This window comes from Caloenas nicobarica, chromosome 2 (genome assembly GCF_036013445.1).
Source record: "Caloenas nicobarica isolate bCalNic1 chromosome 2, bCalNic1.hap1, whole genome shotgun sequence".
Classification (NCBI taxonomy): domain Eukaryota; kingdom Metazoa; phylum Chordata; class Aves; order Columbiformes; family Columbidae; genus Caloenas; species Caloenas nicobarica.
This window is the reverse complement of record NC_088246.1, coordinates 17,773,964-17,797,132: the sequence shown is the minus strand read 5'-3', so window position 1 is coordinate 17,797,132 and position 23,169 is coordinate 17,773,964. Positions and strand designations below refer to the sequence as shown.

The 23,169-nt window shown below is 36.4% G+C and overlaps 1 protein-coding gene across 1 annotated transcript in view; it reads right to left on the bottom strand.

Annotated features, from left to right (window-relative positions):
- The window catches only part of ODAD2 (outer dynein arm docking complex subunit 2), an 83,985-nt gene that overhangs the window by 15,435 nt on the left and 45,381 nt on the right, over positions 1 to 23,169 (bottom strand). Inside the window, 3 exon segments of the mRNA XM_065629660.1 lie at positions 9,490 to 9,711; positions 10,301 to 10,489; positions 22,827 to 22,941. Of these exon segments, the coding sequence (XP_065485732.1) occupies positions 9,490 to 9,711; positions 10,301 to 10,489; positions 22,827 to 22,941 (526 nt within the window).

Sequence of the window (23,169 nt, the reverse complement as noted above, 5' to 3'; positions counted from 1 at the left end):
ACACAGAAAGAGCTGCCAGCAGCACCAGTTATGGTTCACATATGGTGTAAGTGCCTCAGTCTGGGTGACTGGCTGCTCTCCAGTGCTCCTGTTTCCTTGTTTTTTGCAAAAAGCTCACAGTATTTATGTTTTACGTACGATAATTGAGTTGCAGCTATGAATTAGCAGTGATTGTACCTTGGTTTCATTGAACTATCAAATATGATCAATACAAATGTTTTTTTATAGATGTTTTCTACCACTCCATTCCTGTTTGTTTCCCTCCACCTTGTTACGTGCTACATTAAATAGGAAGTTTTCTAGGGTTGTCTTCTTATGTAGGTATATATCACTGCCTAGCAAAGTGAACTACTTATCTGTGATCAATGGCTTTAAGCATCACCACAGTACACATAAATAAATGAATAAATGGAAAAAAAGAATGCCTTTACTATTATTATTTAATTGGTTTGGAATTCAAGCACAAACTTTAAGTCAAAATATCAAGAGATCCTCATACGAGATACTGGAAATTATCTCACTGAGAAGATTTCTCTAAATGTTTTAGAATATTTATGTACCATCTGACCAGGTAATGGCAAATTTAGAACTTCATTGGCAAGCTGAACAGCCATTTTTTATAGCTTCATACTTTACCATCAAAGCCACTGGTATTCTTTTCACAGACTTTAATCCATTTGTGTCTACATAATTCAAAAGCATTTACCACTTTCTCAGCCAGTGAACTCTGTCAGTGTTCTAATGAATCATATCTCTGCCAGACCTGGAATCTTCCATTGTTGAAAGGCAATATTTTGTTTTAAAGGCATTACAAGAAGAGTCAGTGTGTTGGTCTCTTAAAATCTTCCTCTCTAAAACAACAAAATGCTAGAATACATTTTGTGGCTGCTTTTAAAGTGTGAATTATTCCTACAAAAACGAAAGCTAACTCATCTGACATTCATGAAGTGTATTAACAATTCAAATCTGATTTAATCTCCTGGAAAAAAAAATCAACTTCTATCACAAGGTCTAAACACACTGGTGATTTACATTAACAATATCACCTAATTTTTACTCCTGTGCATGAAGGTCAACATTATAGTATGCAAAGGTCTAACCTGGGGAACAGTTTCCATAAAGACATGGAAATCAAAGTAGAAAATTGGCCAAATGTGAACTTTGAGGGCAATACTGTGGCCAAACAGAATAATGAAAACCTCTGATGTTCAAACAGAGCTTACATAGAAACAGGAAGTTATTTTACCTGTTTTAAGTATTCATACAGATATTACTGGAATACTGAATTCTGCTCTGAAGTATGTTGAAATTCAGTCCAAAAGGAAAGTTCAAAAGTAAAAAATTCAGGACTGAACACACAAATATAATTAAAGAGTTAAAAAGATAGAAATTCCATTAGAGATTACACTTGCTTAGCTAATTAAAAAGATGACAATGTGACAAGTAATTTGATCTTACTCAACAAGAATGTATATGAGAACAGAAGTTATATAGGGCTTTTTTGTTTACCAAGCAACAGTATCATACATGTAACTGTGTAAGATAAAGCTAGACAAACCTTAGGCTACAAATAAGGTGCAAATGTTTTTATGGGGAAGGTATTTAACTACTGGAACAAGTTATGATGGCTCTAGTGGATTTTCCATCACTGGAATTTTTTAAGTAAAGAGTCAGTGTTTTTCTAAAATATATACTCTCTTCCAAACAGAAGTAAATTGAAGCAATGTCTCTGGTTTGTATGAGCAAGGCTAGTCAGACTAGATCAATAAAATGATCCCTTCTAGTATTATAATGTCTGTACCTATTATTATTTAACATGAGAATAGTGTCCAGTTTACAGGACTATAATCTTATTTAGGCTTTTTAAATGTTGGCACACTACCTTTCTTCCAGCCCTGCAAGTTCCCCTGTGCCACAAGGCTTGTTGAAAATCAACATCCAAGAGGATATTAATTAAAATTCAGCTGTCTGAAACCTAGCTGTTCAGTCTGAGCTAGCCACCTAGGTCCTTTCTATACTCAGTGAAGAAAACTAGGCATTTTCACGAGTCTACTCCTTCCAAATATCTCAGGCATCTATTTTCAGCTAGCACAAGTCTGCAGGTGCCTCTCTCTCTTTCCATTGACTACAGAAGGTGTCTTAATTTAGACTACTCCACATCTAGAAGTGGCTGAAGTTAGACGAAAGGAATCCACCCTTAATACTCCAAAGATCTTTGTCAAAATCCCTGGATTCAAGTTAGCTAAATCCACTAATTTAAAACATCTGGCTTTATTAGATCAGGTTCAAAGTGTGCTTCAGTTACTGCTGGGAAGATAGTGTTTCATCACCATCATAGCATATAAATGCATCTCATCAGTATTTTCCTAGGAAGAGAACAAATTATTTAATTGTTCTTCCTTACTGCACTATTATTCAGAATTCTGTCATTTCTATCTATTAATGAACCGGACTGCATAGTCGTTTAAACAAGCTCTCCACTGCCTTGGGATGGTATTCACCCCATTAAACATAGATACCTACAGTGCAGATCTGAACTTTGAACCTGCACTCTCATTATAGTCAAAGGAGACCAGAAAATATTGCCAGTAGAGACTGAGGTGCCTTATCTTTGCATGCATGTCTAAATTAGTAGAGATGACACACAGTAAAGAATCTATTTCTCTTCCTTGACTATTATAAGAATTTGGGTGACTATTTCAGATGGGCATGTTCACAATGTAAACATTTAAAGTTGAGATGAATGATGACTTTAATTAATTTTGTTCTTCCACAGCCTGATTTTGGGTTCTTATTTTCCCTTTTTTTCATTACTTTAATAATCTCCTCAGAGGTCTTATTAGCCTCATCATAAAAGACTGGCCTCAACTCTGTAGGTGATGAGGCCATTCAAACTTCCTAGGCCTTCTTTACACAGAAATAATAATGATATTCCACAGAAAAAAAATCCTTTATATCACTTACAATATCAAAAATTAACTTCCACAACAGCAGAAACTAACTTCCACAATAGATCACCTTTTATCTTTCTTCATTTGCAAAGTAAGAACAACCAGGAATAACCAGTTACATGTCTTCCACTTGCATATACTTTGAATCACAGAATCACAGAATGTTAGGGATTAGAAGGGACCTCGAAAGATCATCTAGTCCAATCTATAGCTTGCCAACTTAACCAAGAAAAAGTGTGACTGTAACACAGAGAAGCATTGTATTAATTTGATACTGTGATGTGGTCTCTAGGATAATGATTTGAATATTCTTTCAGGATCTTCAGACAACTTGAATTCTTCCTTTGAAACATGTTTAGACTCATCTTTTCGTACTAAAGTAGTTGCACTTCCTCATCTGCCTGTGCCTTACAGAACATTCTTTCTACAATACATCTTAAAAGAGCATCCCTATTAAAAAAACTGTATTCTTTAGTGGACAGTTGAGGATCTTTTCATGAATGAGCTTGATTGTCTAAGGTTCCAGCAGCAGTCAGCTATAGGTAGACATCTTTGTTCCTTTGCAACAGCTACATTTTAAGTGAGACTTTTTTCTGTTTCCATGAAGAATGTGGTGATGGTGATGGTTGGATGTCTCCAGTTGTCTGTGACTGTTCCTGTTTCTCTTCCCTCTAATTGTGACAGACTCCCAGTGTGAAGAACTTTGCCTGGCAGTCCTGCTTATCTTGGCTATAAACTGCCAATCCTCCACTGGATTTCCCTCTCCCTTGATTTGCGGACAGCTATCTCCAGTGTTGAATTCAGGTTGATGCCTGTTCCTTACTCTGATGTCTATAAATTTCCTCTGCTTTCTAGTGTCCCACATGTCATTACTGGGTCTTTGAAAATACAGATGTCTTTTCCAGCACAGCCATGAATTTTTACTTCAGAAAGTGGAAATATTTTCTGGTGTTTGGTAGAAAGAAAGCATTGATTCATCTGTCACAGGTCATAACCATTGTTCCATTCCCAGTCATAAGAACATTGAGCATGGAACTGAACATAAAAGAAAAACTTCATAAATTGCCTTTCTAAACTTCCTCCAAAATGACGCTGTTTGTCTGCTCAGAATTTCACGTGGCAGCTGACATACACCAGCATTTCCCAACCTTTTTGTCACGTAGTCTTGCTTGAAAAAACTGAACATATTTCGGGTACATTTACAAATAGGTGAAAACTTCGAACACTGGGTTTCTCTCACAACTGTATGCAAATATCTGCTGTTTTGTGATTAGCAAATACTATTTGTAGCAGTGGCAAAATGTGAAATATGAGAATCTGGATGAAATTACTTGCCCTATATATTTTTATTCCTGGTTTCCTGAACAGAAACATGTATATACACATTGTGTAGTGAATGGTCAGAAAGTCTGATGCTTTGAGAAAGTCTCTGGCCGACTGTTCAAGTACTCAGCAACTGTGTCATTCACGCAGAGTAAATGTTACCCTGAAGCATCAGAATTTCCATGTATTTGAACGTAGCACATGAACATGTGTTGAAGAACACCTGGGATTACACATGTATTGCAACCTAGTCAGAACTATGGCAGCTGTGACATGAATCCAACTGGGACTTGGACTAGCACTTGGACTAGCACATCTGGAGAACCTACAATAGGTCCAACAGAACACATTTTCACAGACTGCCCACCATGCTTCACTTATTATATGGCCATCCTCACTGGATAAGAACCACTATGTCTCACTGGTCTGATATACCCTCTAAAAAGGCCTATTTGTTGTTTCACTTTGCTTTGCTGATTTGCTATTCCACGTATGACACAACATAAAAGCATTAGAAAGTGGTTGGAAACATCACAGCAAGATATCTGCTAAATAAAACAGGCTTTATTTAGGGTTAGAAACTCAAGATGACCATAGATATTGTCTTCTTGTGAGTGGGAGAATACGACTCCCTGACAAACAGGGGCAAAACCAAACTACACCCTTTTTAAAAAATGGATATGCCTATACTGCAGTCATAGTACTAGAATAAAGCAAACCGTCTGACACTGATCTCCATGCTACCAAAGCTAGACAAGCAAGAAAGTCCAGGATAGTTAGAGAAAGCCAGCTCTGATAACCCCTCATGGACTTCTGTCACCTTACGGCCTAGGGAGAACAGACTAAGGTCTAGATTTTTCAGAGTTTATTAACATGGATCTCTGAGCAATGTTAACTTCAACACATCCACTAGTATTGGATTCTCTCTGGCTATCTCCTAGTTGAAAGGCAAATGCATTTCGCAATATGTCTTGCAGTCCTGATTCCCAGTGGTTCACACATATTGTGGTTCCAGTTCTACATCTGCATGCTATGCACCTGTACATAACAGCTGGGAACTTCTCCAACGTCCTACTGTTTTGACTTACCAATTTTATCAATTTGCCTTGTGTTAAGGATTTATTAAAGACTTAAAGGAATAAAGATTTAATAACAGCTCCGTTTATGCTTATTATGTCATAACAAAGTTTCCACAAAACACTATTTTAAAATAATGTGATAATTAAAACCATAGAAATATTATTTGTGAAGAATGTTTTTGTTTGTTTACATAGAATTACTTTCATATTCTCCAGATTAAATGTCTGCAGCATTTGTAATTAAGCACCTCCATAAATGTTTACTTGAATGTAACTGAAAACAAACACACAGAAAAATGAAATATATGCTGGCGTAGAACAAGATAATTCCATGTATCTCACCTACTTACTTGTAGTTCTTAGCACTAACTATGGGATGTGTCTAAAGAATTTCTTCACATAGATGGATTTCTTACAATAATTAATATCTTCTAATTTTTAAAGTATCAAACTTGTTTTCAAGGCTCAATTTACAACTGTAAATTGTTACACCTCATTGTTACACATTTGCTGGGTGACCCTAGGACTTCAGATTCTACACTATACACACTGATTTCAGCAGGACACAGAAAAGACGACACTTTCCTTGAAGAGCTGGATAGATGTCTTCTTAAAGATTTACACTTATTCAGTACATTTGACTGTGCATCAGCTGACAGTCTTTGGTATGGATGACATCAACCATCTGACTAGTTTGATTTAGTTTATCCGAAAATACACTCTGCCAAACTTCCATTATTTTTTATTTTTGGGGGACTAGCAAGAACTAATCCTTCCAGTAAATTAGTGTCTTCCAAGGATATTTCATTTTTAACTGCTAGTGAGAAAAATGTGCAGTAAGGAATCATAATGTTTCTTTTCCCAGCTATATATTTGGTTCACAGTCACCTCCTGGCTATGAAGAGATGCCAGGTTACCAATCTGAAAGCAACAGTGCAGCCTTTTAAGGTTAGAGGTGATTTAATCGATATTCTGAATCACCTCCAAAAATCCTTCCCAAGACTTTAGCACATTGCACTAGCAGGTATGAAGAATTATTGCAGGTCCTTCATGGTAATGTGTAGACACAGGTGGTTTTGTCTTAATGCTCTTTAACCTCTTAATACTTGATCAAGTTTGCTGCATTTTAAAGATTCATTAAAGAACCAGTTTTGTTCGCAGTCAGACTGCTTTCCCCCAAAAACCTGAGATCTTCTGAACTACAGAGGAGGATTAGTCACACCTCATGGAATTTTGAAATACTTCGAAGCATGTGCGATAGCACTGCATCTCTTAGTCACATATGTTTGTAGCCCTGACCTAAAATTCAAGTGAATTTTCTGTTCATGGAATGAATATTTCATTTCTGAATGACACAGACTGGAATTCAGACACTTTATCCTACACATCTCCCTCAGTATCTAAACAACAGAGTGATTAAATCTGTTCCTCAGGCAGTATATCTTTTGAGATACCCATCTGACTAAGTATAGTCAAGAAGGTTTCTGCCATGTTAGGGTTTCTGGATACTGAATGGGAAAGCCCTATGGCTGTTTTCCCTAATTGAGTATGCCATGGGTATGGCTCAATAAAGTCCACTGAGAAGCTGGAGAATACTGCTTAGTTATCAAAAGGTAGTGAAGAAGTGGTTTGCAAAGAACAATAATTTTCTTCCATATTTCATATTTTTTTCATTATTTTCCATATGATAGAAATCAGATTATCTGAATCACAGAATCATTTCGGTTGGAAGGCATCTCAGAGGTCATCTAGTCCAACCTCCTAGTCAAACCAGGGTCAATACTGAATTCAGACCAGGTTGCTGATGGCTTTGTCAAGCCAGGTCTCTAAATTATCTTGGATGGAGAATCCACAGCCATTCTGGGCAACTGTTCCAGTGCTTCACTACCCTCACAGAATTTTTTTCCTTATATACAGATGGAATATATCAGATTAAATTTTTGACCATTGTTTCTTGTCCTCCTACCACGCACTTCAGTAAAGGGCCTGCCTTTGTTTCCTTGATACATTTCTCTTAGATACCGACAGGCTGCTGTTATGCACTGCTGCCCAAAGGCCTTTGCCAAGCTAGACAAGCTCAGTTCCCTCATAAGTCATGTGCTTCAGGACCCAACCATCCTGGTGGCCCTTCACTGCACTTGCTCAGGTTAATCCACATCTTTCTTGAAGTGGGAGCCCAAACTGAACATAGTACTCCTGATGTGATTTAATAAGTGCTAAGTCACTACCCCTGACCCACTGGCTATGTCTCCAGACCAGGACCCTGTTGGCCTTCATCACTTCCAGGGCATCCTGTTGGCTCATGTTCAGCTTGCTGAACCTGTGCTCCAGGTCCTTTTCCGCAGAACTGCTGCCCTGGCTGCTGGTCTCAACCTGGGCCAAAATGCAGCTGCTTCCTGTCAGACAACTAATGCACATCTGCTTCTAAGATAGAAATTAAGATAGAAATGTATGTGTGTGCTGGCACACGCGACGAGAAACTGCCATATATCCTCTCACATGTTCAGGCCACCCATCAGTTATGAGATGAGCAGCACTTCCACTTTGGTTCTTGATGGACCCACATACAAGCCCATGTTCAAACACGTGCTCACTGCATTACAAAAATACAAGTTTCTCATACACAAGAAGTGCACCCTGGGGAAAAAAAAAAGTTTAGATGCAACAAACATAACCCAAGTTCCTTTATTTTGCAGTTTTGCTCTCCTTTTATCAGTTCTCTTTTCTCTCACTTAAAATATTCCAGAATATTGTGAATAATAAAAAAATTAAATAGCTGTGATCGTTTTCTGTACATTCCTATTTATCTGCAAGTGCAAATAAATGTTTTTAATTAGCCTGAATATTTTAACTAGCACTGAAAAATAAAGATGAACCTAGACTGAGATGGAATTTTTATAAAAGTATATAATCAGAATTGGCTTTATATAATATGTTCAGTGTGCTACAACTTATAAAACCTAAAACCTGCATAACAAAATGGATGAAAACAACAGATGCAGGAAGGTAGAAAATGGGTTGTGGCAGTTGAATGGAAAGATAAGCAACATTAAAAAGTCATCAGACACTAGTTACAAATTGAGCTATAGTACAGTATATATTCCTCTGTGCTCTACAGCCAGTGTAATGCAACTGTGATGGGAAGATGTTACATTGCAGCACTGAACAGGTAGCTTAGAATTGAGTCAGTTCAAGCACTGGCATTTAAACTGAGTCTTTAAACATTTTTGACCAGTGAATCTTTTTAACCCAATTACAGACATAGCCAGCTACAGATACATGTATGATAATGCAGGACCAGTAGACTGTGCCAGAATTGAAACTGCTCACAATAAAGTGCATTATGATTAGTGCAGGCATAAATTCACCATTAATAACAACATTGCATCCCAAGTCAACTCATACTTTCAATACATTTACCTGAACATGAAGTAAAACGAAAAGTCTTCAAACAGTGAATCTTTCAGAAAATTTATGAAAATTGAAAATTCCTACTACCTCCATCTCTACGGCCATAATCCTTATCTCTCCTGTGCCAAAAGAATAACTCTTCTGGCTTCAACTAGTGAGAAAACTTTGCTAGAAAATATTTTTGAGAGAAAAATTCTTTCTGGAGAAAGATCTTTGCAGAATTTGCTTACACTTAACTCCTAAAATAAGAATTTGCATAAGTAAATGCAGAATTCACTGAAACAGCTCCAGATAAACTAAGCCTTCGTATTATTATATCTTAATTTGTCCCCAAATCTAGTTACACTCTGTTCTTAGGTGACTTTCTGCCATACTAGGCAACTATTAATTAAGATGACGCAACTTCTTTTGCAAAAGTCATTTGAGAACAACAAAATGCTGACGTAATGTCACTACCAACCTAGGTCAGAGTCAAGTCAAATACTCTAGAGGTGAATGTCCACATCATATCTCCACTCCCAACAACCACCGAGCTGTAGTATCTTTAGTACTGAAATACTGTTCCCTAATTCACTGCTTAACCAAACACTTTTAGGATAAAGTTCAGAAAATCTGAGGTACGCAGCAGTATTCAAGAACTATTTCAAATGAAAGATCTGTTCTTTCGACCATGCCAAACCCCTTCAATAGTTTGAACTCCAAATAAGAAAAAAGTTCCACCTCACCTTCACTACTCCATTTTCATGCATGGTGATACAGTTGTTGGGATCCTCTGAAAGTTGGTATAAAGCCTGAGCTGTAGCTCTATGAACCGCTGGATCATTTGACTTCAAGTAACGGACTAAAGGAGCTACAGCCTTGGTCTCTCCAAAGGTCACTCTATTGCTCCCCCACACGCAACAGCGGGAAATGGCCTCAGCTAAGTGACGTCTTAATTTGTTATTGTTCTGAAGAAGGCAAAAACACAATAAATTAAAGACAACATAGTACAACAAAAAATTCATAGGAAAGCAGAAGTGTATTCTCAAGCATCTTTAAGGCATGACAATTTAACTGAAGTACAATTGAAAACTGGAAAGAACTGTAACACATGGAGCTACTAGTCCTTTGTTATTGTCTTTTTAGGAAGTGCTGTGCCTTTTCATATTATTTCAAAGGTGCTTTTAGACTGACTGGAAATTAGATGAAATTAGCATTAAAATGTAACGTATAGACCCATCACTGAGATTCTCTGCATGGTTCAGATTTATTGCTCCCTCGACCCTTTGTGCTTTTTTCACATGGCAGCTGCATCTCTCAAATGCAATATTCAGCAACAGTGACTATTAAAATGAAGCTCAACTTCCAAAGCTATTATAGTACCAGCCACAGAGTGTTTTCATGTCTAATATACATCTCACAGAGGAAGGATTGTACAGCTCTTCCTTATAGATGCTGCGAAATCTACCGCTCTTGTCATAAGCTTTTAGTTGGGTATAATGCAGTCTGACTTAAGTAATTCAGAATCTTAGTATAATATGTTTAGATGTTACTTACCGTGTTTGCCAGTTTGGATAACTGGGGGACGACTCCATGATCTGTTATAACAGCTAAATTTTCTTCATCTTTAGCTATGTTTGTAATGGCTGCACATACACTAGCTAAAACTTCTTTATTATTTGACTTTAGTAAATTGACTATCAGTTCCAAGCCACCAACAAAGGATCGAACCATTTCCCCAGCATCCTAAATGAGAATCAAAAGAAACATTATTTTTAAATATTCAATCTGTATTTTATGCAAATGTTTAAAAAAGAGAATGGCATGACATAATTATTCAAAACTGCAGCTATTGCTGTGTTGCCTTCACCAAGAAATACGGCTAATTCGGACCTCAGAGCTCTCTTGATAGACATATGACAGTTAACACTGTTTCACATACCACCATCTAGACAGAAATTCCATGCTTAAATAAAGGTATCTAGTGTCATTTTAGATACCACAGGGAGAAGAACTGGAGCATTAGAGGGAATTGGCAGTTGGCACGTTCAGGATAAAACGAAGTTCTCTTCCAACAAAGAATAGTTAAGATGTTGACGTCCTTGGAGCAGGATTGCAATGGCTGTTAGAGGTTTACATGTTAGAAATTAACCAGACAAATTCGCAGGAAAAAAAAAAGTCCATTAAGGGTTATTAAATATAAAAGTATTCCCTCTGATTGAGAAAGTTCCTGAGTCCCAGATTTCTTGAAGGTGGAAGAGCATTCTAGGGAGTGGAACCCCAGCTACAAGTTTGCTCTACCTTTCCACAGGCATCCCTGTGGGCTAGTGTGAGAAACAGAATACTGTGTCAGTGAACCTTGGGTCTGACATAGCATTGGCTGCTCTCACACTCCTGTGTTTATTAATCAGTTCAAATTAGCAAGCACATGCTTACATGTCAATGTGTAAACCAGACAAAACCAGCAGTTTCGGCACTGTGAGACTAAGCTAATGGGTATGGAATTCATTTGGTTGCCCCAAGCAAAAAGGGACTGGCAGTATCTAATGAAATGACATGCAGCATATGTACTTCACGTACCCTTAAAAGCACACAGGGCATAAATCTAAGATTTGTTCAAGCACAAATTCTTAACTGATATATAGCCACTGACCAATGCTGTACTCTAAGATTCACTGCACTCCGTTAAACTGAGATGCTTGAAAAGAAATGTATCTCTTTCTTCAGTAAGATGTTCTACCATGTCAGATTACATTATTCTAGATAACCTCCTGGTTATCCTCCTGGACAGAAACAATGCCAGAATAGAAAAACACATATACTTCTTTGAATGATTTTTTTATATGTTTATTCAACCTGTGGGTAACTCTAAGGAACATTTTGCCAACGACCATCTAGGAGGAGTTCTCAGGATACCCGGTTATACAGAGCCTGAAAGACAACACTACAAAATGCAGCAGCATTTTCAGAAACTTCATTGTAAACATAATAATTAGCAAAGAGATGGATGGAACTTCAAGGGTCTGACCTGAGTATATCAAGTATTGCAATGTAATCTGGAGAAATCACCGTTTCTACTTGAATGGGTCCAGCAGTTACTTTAGTTGAGTGGACCTCTATACTGAGCATAGATACCTGTGTTTTATCAGGACTTTTTTATACAATCTGTAACCCAGTCTGACATTTTTTGTTACATTTTCTATCTTTCAGATGTGGATCCAGAAAGATGAGTGATTCTCTTTAAGTTCTTTGTCCAATGAATACAGAAACCAGCAAATAACCTAGTTATAGATAACTTAAGGATTCCTGTAAAACATAAGACTTAAGAAAAGTAAATAAACTATTGATTACAAAATAGATATGGGTCAGAAACCACTGTAGGCAAGAACTTCAGGTGTTTTTTGATGTTTCTAGCCTGTGCACCTCAGTGATGGTAAATGTGTGTAGGTGGAAAGAAAGGTCTGCAAGTGGAATTTCTTTCATGAGCTTCCTTCAACAGATCAACAGGAGAATTTTGAATTAAAACTACCAGTCTCCTGAAAGCCTTTTGGACTGAAAGGTCTTAGGACCTCATGAAAATTCAAGCATGGATAGTATGAACTTTCCTAGGGCTAGGGAGTGACCCTGAGACCAAGAATGGTTTTGATTATATTTATTTCATTTTGGGGGCTGATTTATGAACAGAGTAGTGTCCGATTGTATTGTGCTAACTTTGCTGAGTAACTTGGTAAATAAAGATTCCAGAATATGCTGCAGTTCATCATTTTTAGTTCTGGGTCTAAATGCTAAACAGAACTCTTAGCTGTGATGTTTCCTTCTAACAGAAAGCAAAAGCAGTGAGTAGGCCCATCAGAAGAAACATTTTCCACCACAGGCAGTGCAATCCTCGAGACTGGAAGGAAGAGGTTAAAGCCATATAGTGTGACGGTCAAAACCAGAAGCCACAGCATGTGAAAAAAGGGTAGTATCCAAGAGCAAAATTCGTGCTGAAGTCCTAAAATAACCAGAATGAAAAAATAACAGAGGTCCTTACAGAAACTAAAAGAGGATCTAAATGTTTATGCAGAAGGAGGACAATCCAGGTTTATCACCCAGAGAAGCAGCTGAGAGAAACAGAGAAGGAAGGGCAGTTCTCTGCCCCTTCTGTTACCATGTGAGCTGCATGTAACGGAAGCTGAATTACAGCACGTTTCCCATGGATACACCAGCATAAAAAAAATTCTCTATCATTGTTAGTGCATACATACCACATTGTAAATGTATCTACAGACAATCATCTGAACATAAACAACTTTTCTTGGTATCGGTTTTCACGTCTGTCTTGAAATTTTAAAATTTGACCCAAGATGGTAGATAATGTGTTACAGAGCAAGATTTCTTACATGGAAATTTCCTACCTACAGGTATTAGAGGGCTAGACAGCTAAATGACCAGATACAGGAGAAGAAAAGAAAATACAATATTTCACATTTACTTCAATTTCTTGAAACTTACCACAGAAGTGTGCATTGCCTTGTGTCTAAATATTGGCTCAACAAATGAGAAAGGCTTCTGTTCAACAGGGAAACTTACAGTAGCGTATCTAAGATTGGAAAGGGGCCCTGCTATACATGGACATGATTCTACTTTTCTACATGTATTATTATTCATGCTCTTGAAAGACATTTCACGAAGAGATAAGATAATCTGTATCCTGTCTTAATGAACTAATATGTGCATTTTTTATTTTCCTACCTGTATATATTTTCTTTCCAGATAATTATAACCCTGCTTGTTAAATTTCTGTTCTGACAAGGTTATGCTTTCCACATTTTGTAAAGGAGCACGGTCCAATTAAACTGATGGAATAATATATAAACAATCCAGCAGTGAGAAAAAGAAAAGAGTTTCAATGATTGCCTGTGAAACCAGCTAAACACAAGGACAGAACCTTCTACCAGTGATGAAAAGCAGAGGGAAACTGCAGAAACCACATGTCAGGAAAGTTTCCCAAATGTGATTGTGGGTGTAGTCTGGTGGTCTGTGCAAGACAAAGGGAAAAGTAAAGAAGTAAGAAATGTGAAGAACAATGAGCAGAAAGGAGGACTGAAATGAGAGCTTTAAAATCCACTATGTTACAAGATTTTTTTCCCCAAAGAAATTTCAACAACAAATGAAATCTTTTTGGTATCATTTAGCAAAACCACATACTTGCTTTGTACAGTAAATTTATACTTTTTTTTTTTTTAACTGAAATATGTGTATTTATTATATTGCCACACTTTAAAGATATTTAAAGAAGAAATTACATGAAGTTGTGCCTGTGATTGTGGAGGTCTGGATTAAATTATTTTGCTTCTGTGTTCTTTGAGTGTACCCGTATTAATGATCAGATAGCAGTTCATGCTATAAAGTCTAATGTAACTTCTGTGACTTTAGTTTCCAAATACTCTCAGGCATTTTCATCTATACTTATTTTTGTAACACGAGAAGAAAAATTTCTTTTGGAAATCTTTTTGCACTTTTTGTTTCGCACAGAAAAAAATAGAGTTTTTAAATTCTACCTTCTAAATTAATCATCAGACAACTTTTTGTGAGACTTAACCCAAAGGGTTTGTAATTTCCAGCTATTAGTGTGTGATAAGCTTTCATATTTACTTGTAGTCCTTAAACTTTACTGTAGAAATGTAAAAGTTTCAAAGTCTGGGTAGTTTACTATTGGGTAATAACAATTTTAATATTGAAATTAATATTTTATTTTATATATATATTTTATTTAATATTGTTCCATTTCCAAGACTACCTTTATGCTTTAGTATTCACATACTGCACACTCTAATCTATTAATATAGTTACTAAACTACATTTACATTCTTTAGTGTTGCATATGAAGTTATTCAATAAACTTCAAGCATTTTGAAAAGCTTAGAGAGCATCTTAGGATATAGCTATACAAAAAAACCAAAACTAACCCAAAACAACAAAAAAACCAACTTGAAAGAAAAGAAGAATGCATTTAAGTGAATTTAGGTAATTTATTCCCCCCTTACTTGTTGTAACAAGTTATAACAACTACTTCTTAGTTGTTATAACAGGGCTACTCAGCTTGAGTTAGGTGGGGAAAAATGGTATGGTAAGAATAAAGCCTAAGAAACAGCCTTTATAGATAAAAATATTGATAAAATCACTCCCACTGGGTAATTTTATTTTATACATCTGAGTGTGTTAATGATAGGATAACTGCTTCTGTTGTAACCATCACATTTCCTGAGCTCAACAAAGTAAGAGGCCAAACACAGACATTTAAAGCAATAAAAATGTAAAAAAAAAAAAACGGAGGGGGGAGCAAGAACATTTTACTGTATACAGGAAATATCTTCATTTTAAACCTTCATCATTATTCTAAATTTTAATGTAATATTTAACCTGAGGTGAGAGATATGAAACAACATAGATTGTTAAACCACATTTTAAGTGGGTGAAGAAAACGGGAAGAGATAACAGGATTTTCTTGACTTCGTGACCGCATCTTCTAACTAGTGGACAGCAAAGTTTTTATCCTCAGAAATTATGGTAAATATTGTGTCAGAACTGGATTCAAAGGGAGGAGTTTGCAATCTCATGTAGTAAAAAAACCTATCTGGCATAGATGTTGAGTCCAGCAGTTCCCTGTTGTGCTGATAAAAGCCTCATCCTGCTACTCTTTAATCACCTGTCTTCATCTTGATGAACTACATGACTATTAACAAAATTCAGTTAACATTCCCTTTTTACTTATTTCTACATTGGCTTCTGCCAAGAGCAGAAATACTGTGAGACAGATCAGCTTTACACATAATTTTTTTAATTAGGAGCAGAAAGCATGCTTGCAAAAAGACAGATCTGGAAAAATCACTTGATCCTTGCAGTATTTATACAAGGAGAACATTTGGGATTCTTTGGTTCTCTTGCTGTCATATTATATGTGTTTTTGTGGTTATTTTCGTTAAGTAAAGAAAGTTCATCAGCCTTAAGTTGAGACATACAGTTCTTGTAAGTGAGCTACTGAATTCTTTTGTAACTGAATTCCTATCTCATTTCTTCCAAAGTGAATATTGGTTTCTTTATTTGAAAGACATAAAGCTAAACACAGTATTACAAAACCACATTGTGTTTATCTTTAAAATACTCCACTTAAAAGAGAAAAGTTTCTCCACTAAAAACAAGTAGTATTTCACTTTTAGAACATCTTAAGAAGCTTAAGGTGTCAAAGCTAATTTGTCAAATTGAATTGCTCTTGTCCAAAAAAATGATGGTATGGCTGTGCAAATAAACTTTAGTTATCAAGAGTAATTTTTAAACTACCATTTCTTTAATGAAGGCAGCTGTCTTTTTTCATCTCCCATCAACAACTGAATAACTTATCATCCTAATGCACAATCCAATTTAAAATTCAAAATAAAGAAATGCAACAGATAGATTTCTATATTATAGCTGTTCAGTGAAAAAGGGAAACACACAATTTAATATAATGAAGTTTCTATTAATTTTTCTTATTAAACACTTTCATGGTAACATTAATCAAATTACTTTATATTTAAAGGCTAATTTTTATTCCTGTCTCTACAGCTGTGGAGACTTCCACTGTAACAGAACTGATGAAGAAACACCATGTAAGATGAGATTCCTCCACTACATCTCACAGCTCTTCTGTGTTGGGAAAACACAACATGCTGGGAAAACAACAGCAGACAAGCAACATTTTCCCATCCTCTTCACTTCACTGGAGCAGCTAAAGCCAGAGCCACAATGCAGAGCAGCTTTAACATGGCTCCAATGCTCGTCCATAGCCTGGAAAAGCAGAACTCCTTACTCTTGGCTCTTAGGGGATTTGATCATTGCACTATTAAATACCTGGCAAGTATATTGCTATCAATACTTTCAAGAAACAAAAGCAAAGTCCATTAGCCAAGCATACGGCCCAAGAAAGCATGCAATGCATGTTCTGTAAAAGATGATGGGGGGAAAAAAAAGGTCTACCTAATCACTCATGCAACTCATAGTAGTCCTTTTGTCTATAGTTTTCCATACTTTTCAGCCTGGCAGACTATGCCTACTCTTCCTTCTCCTCCTCCTCACAACTCTCAATGAAGTTCAGTTCTGAGTAAATGCCAAAATCCTAATTTTTTTTCACAGAAGCAGTGAAACTACTAACATTAAAGTCTTTTGAGGCCACAGTAGAGAAAACATCATGATTCACTTCAGATTATTTTGAAAAGCGTTTGAATAATGGAAGTATGAGAAACAAATAATATTGAATAACTGGAAAAACTAAACATTGTTTCCATTGGATTTGGACTGAATTGAATCCAAATAAGTGTCTACACAAACTTCTTTATTTATTAATATATTTATGAGATAGCCATCACTAATGTGTAGTTTAATATTGTAAGGAAGACAGCAATATTGGCATGTTCTGAGGCCAGTCTAGCTAAACAATCAATGCAGTGACAACACAAACTAATAAGCTGTTATAACAATTATTGTTTGTGTCTTTGCAACTCTGGCACGGTTCCATAAATTAGAGTGGTATATGAGAAGGTAATCTTATCATATTGTACCACTTACCATTACAGACCACCGAGAATCTGAACAACAAGTGTAAAGTATAAAATACGTTACAGTTCAGTCAAAAGCTTCTGCGCTAGATAAAATGAATGCTTGAAATTTTCTGGTTTATATTATGCGGCAAATGAGACACAATGATCTCTGTGCTCTTTTCTTGCCTTAAAATCTACGGAAGGCCTATGTGGCAAGTGAGAGGGTAAAATAGGAAAAAGGTGAGATGGACAAGAAGAAAAAACAAAGAAGAGATGAAAAAGAAAAAATGTGAGGAGGATGGGCTTTAAACTTTTTATAGATTTTAAAAATCCAATTAGCAAGTCTAATTTAAAAGTACAGAAGCTACATGACAAGCTGTTGACTAGCAGGTGTAGCTATCATAAACTAAGTTACATGGAAAACTGGTCAAATATTTTCCAGTGGAACAGTATTCCATCAGAAAACGCTAATGGAATGGAACCAAAACCTTCCAGAAGAACACAACAACTTCTTGAAAAGTTTTGACAGAAACCAGGCAGAAAGGCAGGCTAAATTACCAACGTGCCTCTTCATTTTTTCTCTTGTCAGCCAGGTGGCTGGTGAGTAGCCTGCCAGGCTGCTGAGCTTCTGGTTTTCACAGAATCCTTGACTTCTTGCCTGATGGGCTGCCAAACAGCTGAAAAGCCAGGTCTCCAGGAGCTCCTAAGCTTTTTGGCTTCTTATGGCCTCCGAGCTCTCAGGCAGCTGCTTGCTCCCCAATGAGGGAGATATGGGTTACACTCTTAGCTTCCCAGCTTTCAGGTTACATGTTTTACAGGAACCGCACTCCTATATTTGTAGACATTAAGGATCTTGGGGCAGTTTATGTCAGTCCATTGAGGATCTCCAGGGTAACGTGTCTATAGGAGGCCCAAACGATGATAGTTGGTTCACTAAAATTCTAGGCAGCCTGGACAGGCTGGTTCCGCATGTACCCTGGCAGCCAGCTATGGATTCCCCAAGCCAGGCCTGGCTTCCTGGGCTTCCTAAATCTCCAAGGACTCTGGTGGTCTGGAAAGCCTGAAGTGCAAGCCAAAAAATCCTTTTTGTCTCTCTTACAGTACTCTCTTGAAGTTTAGCTCATAAGAAATGCTTAAAAATTTGGAAAGTCTACATCCAGATATCAGGCATTAAAAACTGCCTGAAAATGAGACCGAATATAGAGAAGTAGGTATGATTGATGTTAAAAATGATAATGTCTAGAGAAAACAAATAGGAAAATGGAAAGGGAGCAGGAAGAGCACCAAGTTTGAACTGCCAAGGTTTCTGTATAGAATTGCAAGCAGCACAGCAAGGAAAACAAAGAAACTGGAAAAATGCTGTACATACTCAAGCAGGGAGTTTCGACATTAGAGGTTTAACCAAAGAATGGTACGTAAACAAAAATGTCTTGGTACTGCTTACGTAAAATTTTTAAAATATAAAACAAATGAACAAGAGTATGGGGCATGAATGATCTTTATACACTAGAGTTTTAAATTAGGAAAATGTTTAAATAAAGTATCTTAATTCATTTAAAACAGCAAATAATTTTACTATTTGTCAAATAACAGAAGAATTTCCAAGTTCCACTACCTTTCTTTCTTACTTTTAGTAAAGAAATAATATCTGTGGTTTTATACACACGGTGATGTTAACATTTCCATAACAAACAAAATCTGTGTAAGAATCCTAAATAACATGGGTCATCAGCAGCGTATTTTCCACCCACAGGTTAACTCCAGGCTGCTGGCTCCAGAAGAAGTCGTTTCCTCAGTATATAATACTTCTGTAAGCGTGAAAGTTACTTGACCTTTACACATACCCATCTCATGGACATTCTCTTTCCCCATTATGTAGTAAATACACAGACAATTTTAGATGGCTGATCATCCTTCATCACATCCATGGAATTCCACTTCAGAGCTAAAAGGGATGCAATAACTTGGGCGGGGGGGGGGGTGCGGAAATCACATTTAATCAGAAAGGTCTGAGATCTCATTTTACATGTACATTTTAAGAAAATAGAATAACTTTCACTCTCTCTTCTCTCAAATCCCTGGTCTCAGACTGTTTACTTAAATTATTTTAACAGACTTTATATGTAGCTTCCTGAAGTTCTTTAAGAAAGCCTTTACAGTTGTAGCTAAAACAAAAGCTATAACTGAAACTTTGAAAGTTGAAAGCTGATACACAAGAACAAAGGACAGAGAGAAAGATGATGCCTGACATTACCATTCCCATTCTAATGTTTGCAGCCAAAACTCTACTACATATGAGGACAGAAAATAACTTCTACCATTTCTTCTTCTTTTTTTTTTCCAAGGCATCCTGTTGAAAGGTTACTCTGTGAGGAAATAGGAATTTTCATACAAACTCAAGCTGGCAGTGTTCCTCTTACTGGCACAATGCCTTTGGATGAATTTTATAATAGCCCAAACAACAGCTTTGTAGAGTTTCTCTAAATTTTTCTGTTTGGGCTGATGTACATTGGGAGAACAGTATAAATATTGTTTTTCAAAGAAGCATCATAACCAAATATTGCTGCTCCAAGATCAACAGAGTTGAGTAGGCTTTTCTTAGCCATATTTCATAATCATTTGTGGTTTTTGGACAGTGCACTTACACTTTGTCATTACTAATGTGCATGCAGCAGTAACTTTTCCTTTTGGATGTAAGGAACTAATTAATAAGACTCTCCTTCTATTAAGACAATTCCTTTAACAAATGACAGTCTTGTCTCTCATGTTATTACATTTTAAAGAAATGTATAAGCTAATTTATCTAAAATAATGAGATATTTGTCTCAGACTCACAAATAGCACTCACAGGTGATGGGCAAATTTTCTCAGGATAGTTCTACCACACAAATTATATCACTGCCAGCCTATCTGTAAGATCTTCACTCTGCAAGAAATCCTTAAGGTTAAAAATATTTAGAACTAATGCTGGCACACAGAAACGATGACTGATACCAAATCAATGTCATAGCTGCCAGAGCTGTAACAGTTTATGTACTACAGTGTACAATTTATGTCCTCTACTTAAGAAGTCTTAGATCTGTCATGGAGCAAACATCACTCACCTACATCAGGTTGTTGTAACATACAATATCACTTAGCTATATCATACTGATACAATTCTATTCTATGGGAAGTATTCTGAACCAGCTACCATAATGTAACTGGTGACACATATAATCTAGAGTTACGGGAACTTGGATTCTGCTCCTTTTGCAATTAACTGCTTGTCTTAACAGCAGGAAAACTAGTTAGACTTGAAAGCTGCAAAACTGCCTAGCACCTAAACATCTCCAGAACTCAAGTCTTGGCTTTTTGTGACTCTTATGCCCCAGTGGTAAACCAGAAATGGTAGACTTTCCATCTTCAACATATTATGGTTAGAGTAAGAGCATGAGAGATAATAATGTACTCACATACTATGACAATAACAGCCCTATCAGTGTGACAGATTAGCTTCTAAGATTTTATAAATATAATTGAAAATAACCTTGAAGTTGGATGTACAGAAAATGTCTGTGCAGAAAAATGGATGCTGCACTAAATTGTTCTAAAAAATCGTTTCTGATACAGTTAACAAGTTCTATTTCATCTTGCACCTCCCACTACAGAAGAGAATCACTATAGCTTCCACAGAAGAGCACAAAAAGAAAACAAAGCTAGATTCCAAGCTCACAGTCATTCAAAACATGGTTTGCAGTACAGGCTTGGAAAAGCCAGAATGCACATAATCCTTTTAAAATCATATACTCATCACTGCTTTTGAATCAAGCACTGCATAAACCAAACTGTGCTTCTTGGAAGATCATGCAAATTGTTGAATATTATTAACTTTGAATTTTTAAAAAAAATTGTTTAGATAGAAATAGTTACTGCACTTCCACAGTGTGGCTATAATCGCTGCTTTATACATATTTCTTTCCATTCAGTGTCAGAGGAAAGGGTATTATTGGTAGGTTTGTTTCAGTGTGCCACTCTGTCTCAGTCTCACATAAAGAACTCTTTGTGAGGCACAGATTAGCATTTGGGCAGGCAGCCAAGAGAGATGAAAGGAGGATGGCTACACTAAGGATGTATATAGCTTACACTCATCAAATACCCAAGGGAAAAAACACAAGAAAAAGAATCCATGTAGTCTACAATTTCAGTAGCTGTCCTCTATCCCCTTAGTTTCTGAAAAAGTGCTTTTAGCGGAAGCTCTAGCAATGTGGAGTTCTACTCTGGCACTACAGGTTGCAGAGTCTTACACATAATAAATATTACCTCAGTTCTGAGATAAAGCACAATTTGAACATTCAGTTATAGCAACACTACTCAAGAGAGAGTCAGGTATAGTCATATCTTGACAGAGGAGATGTGTATACACCCCACCAAAAACTTTATTATACTAGAGAGTATGTTTAAAAAAAAAAGATGGAAAGATAATTCAGAATAACCAGCATGCTTGAAAAATGGCAAGCAGGTTGCCATTGTAGAAATCATTGTGAAGAAATAGAAAATGTTTAAGATATAAAAATCAAGACCAAATGTTCTCACAATACTTGCATCCATGTATCTCTATCTACATCTACTCATCTATATAAATTAATAGCAACCATATAGTGCTCAATTTCATACACTGCCAGCAAAGTATGCCAAAGATATCTAGCGCTTTGAAGGAATTTCCATTCTTTACATAGTCAGGATCTCAAATGTTAAGTGGAAGGATATATATTTGTGATATAGTAGAGGGAAGATGCAAAAGTTGCATTAAATATGGAGGTAAATTAGAAACGGAAGATATTACTGTACAAGGATTAAGGATAAAAGTCTACTTAGTATTTTAGGAAACTTCTAATGGGAAACAAAACCTTCTCCATTTATTTTACCACAGGTCAGTGGTTAAGAATTCACTGAAGATGACTTACAGCTTATACTTACCATTATATCTTTATTTGGAAACTGACACAAACTAAATGAATAGCTCAGTCTTCTGTGCCCAACTGACCTGCACAACAACCACTATTCACAACTGGCACTTTTTGTTGGCAGTCTGAGCAGAAAATCTAAGGATTACATTGGCACCGGGTCTGAAATATGCTCTGAAACCAAATGATGGTCTCTTGAGAACATAGCTGAAGTACCTCATAGTGGAGAACAACTACAACTACCTTTACTATTCATAGCCTGCGAGTAGAAGCTTTCTGTTTTCAACATTGTCAGATTTTCAACATGCTTTATTTGGGAACAGTAAGTTTAGGTCCTGCTAAGTTATTAAAATACATTTTCCAAATACAGTAAGCACTGTAAAGGCAAAGCAGAATGCTATAATGAGTGCTAGATAGAGGACACTTTTGAAAAGTGAATACATCATTTTTTTAAGCAGTTAACAGAACGAAATAGAGAGTGTAAGCAGCAAACGGCAACGTATTGCTGGAAATCATCCAACTATTAAAAATACATGTGAGTATATATATAACAAAACTACTACTTTAAAACTTTCTTACCTTAGCATTTTCAATGCAAGGACAAATAGCCCAAGCTGCACTTGCTTGAACATCTGGATTAGGATTTTTCAACAATGACCATATCAAACGAACTCCATCTAGACGGTCAATTATGCTATTGCAGAAACAGACCAAAAAAAGAGATAATTAATTATGGAGTAGACAATGTCAAATTCGAAATTATATCAGTTTGTTTGGAACACTGCTTTAAGAAATATTGGTATGATTTTCTTTAACATACTGTTTTGCTGTAAGTGCTTGTGTTTTATTGTCAGCTAATCGCCATCAACATATGCAGTAAAAATGCTTACTATAGCAGATAGGTGTGAATACATGATGCAAA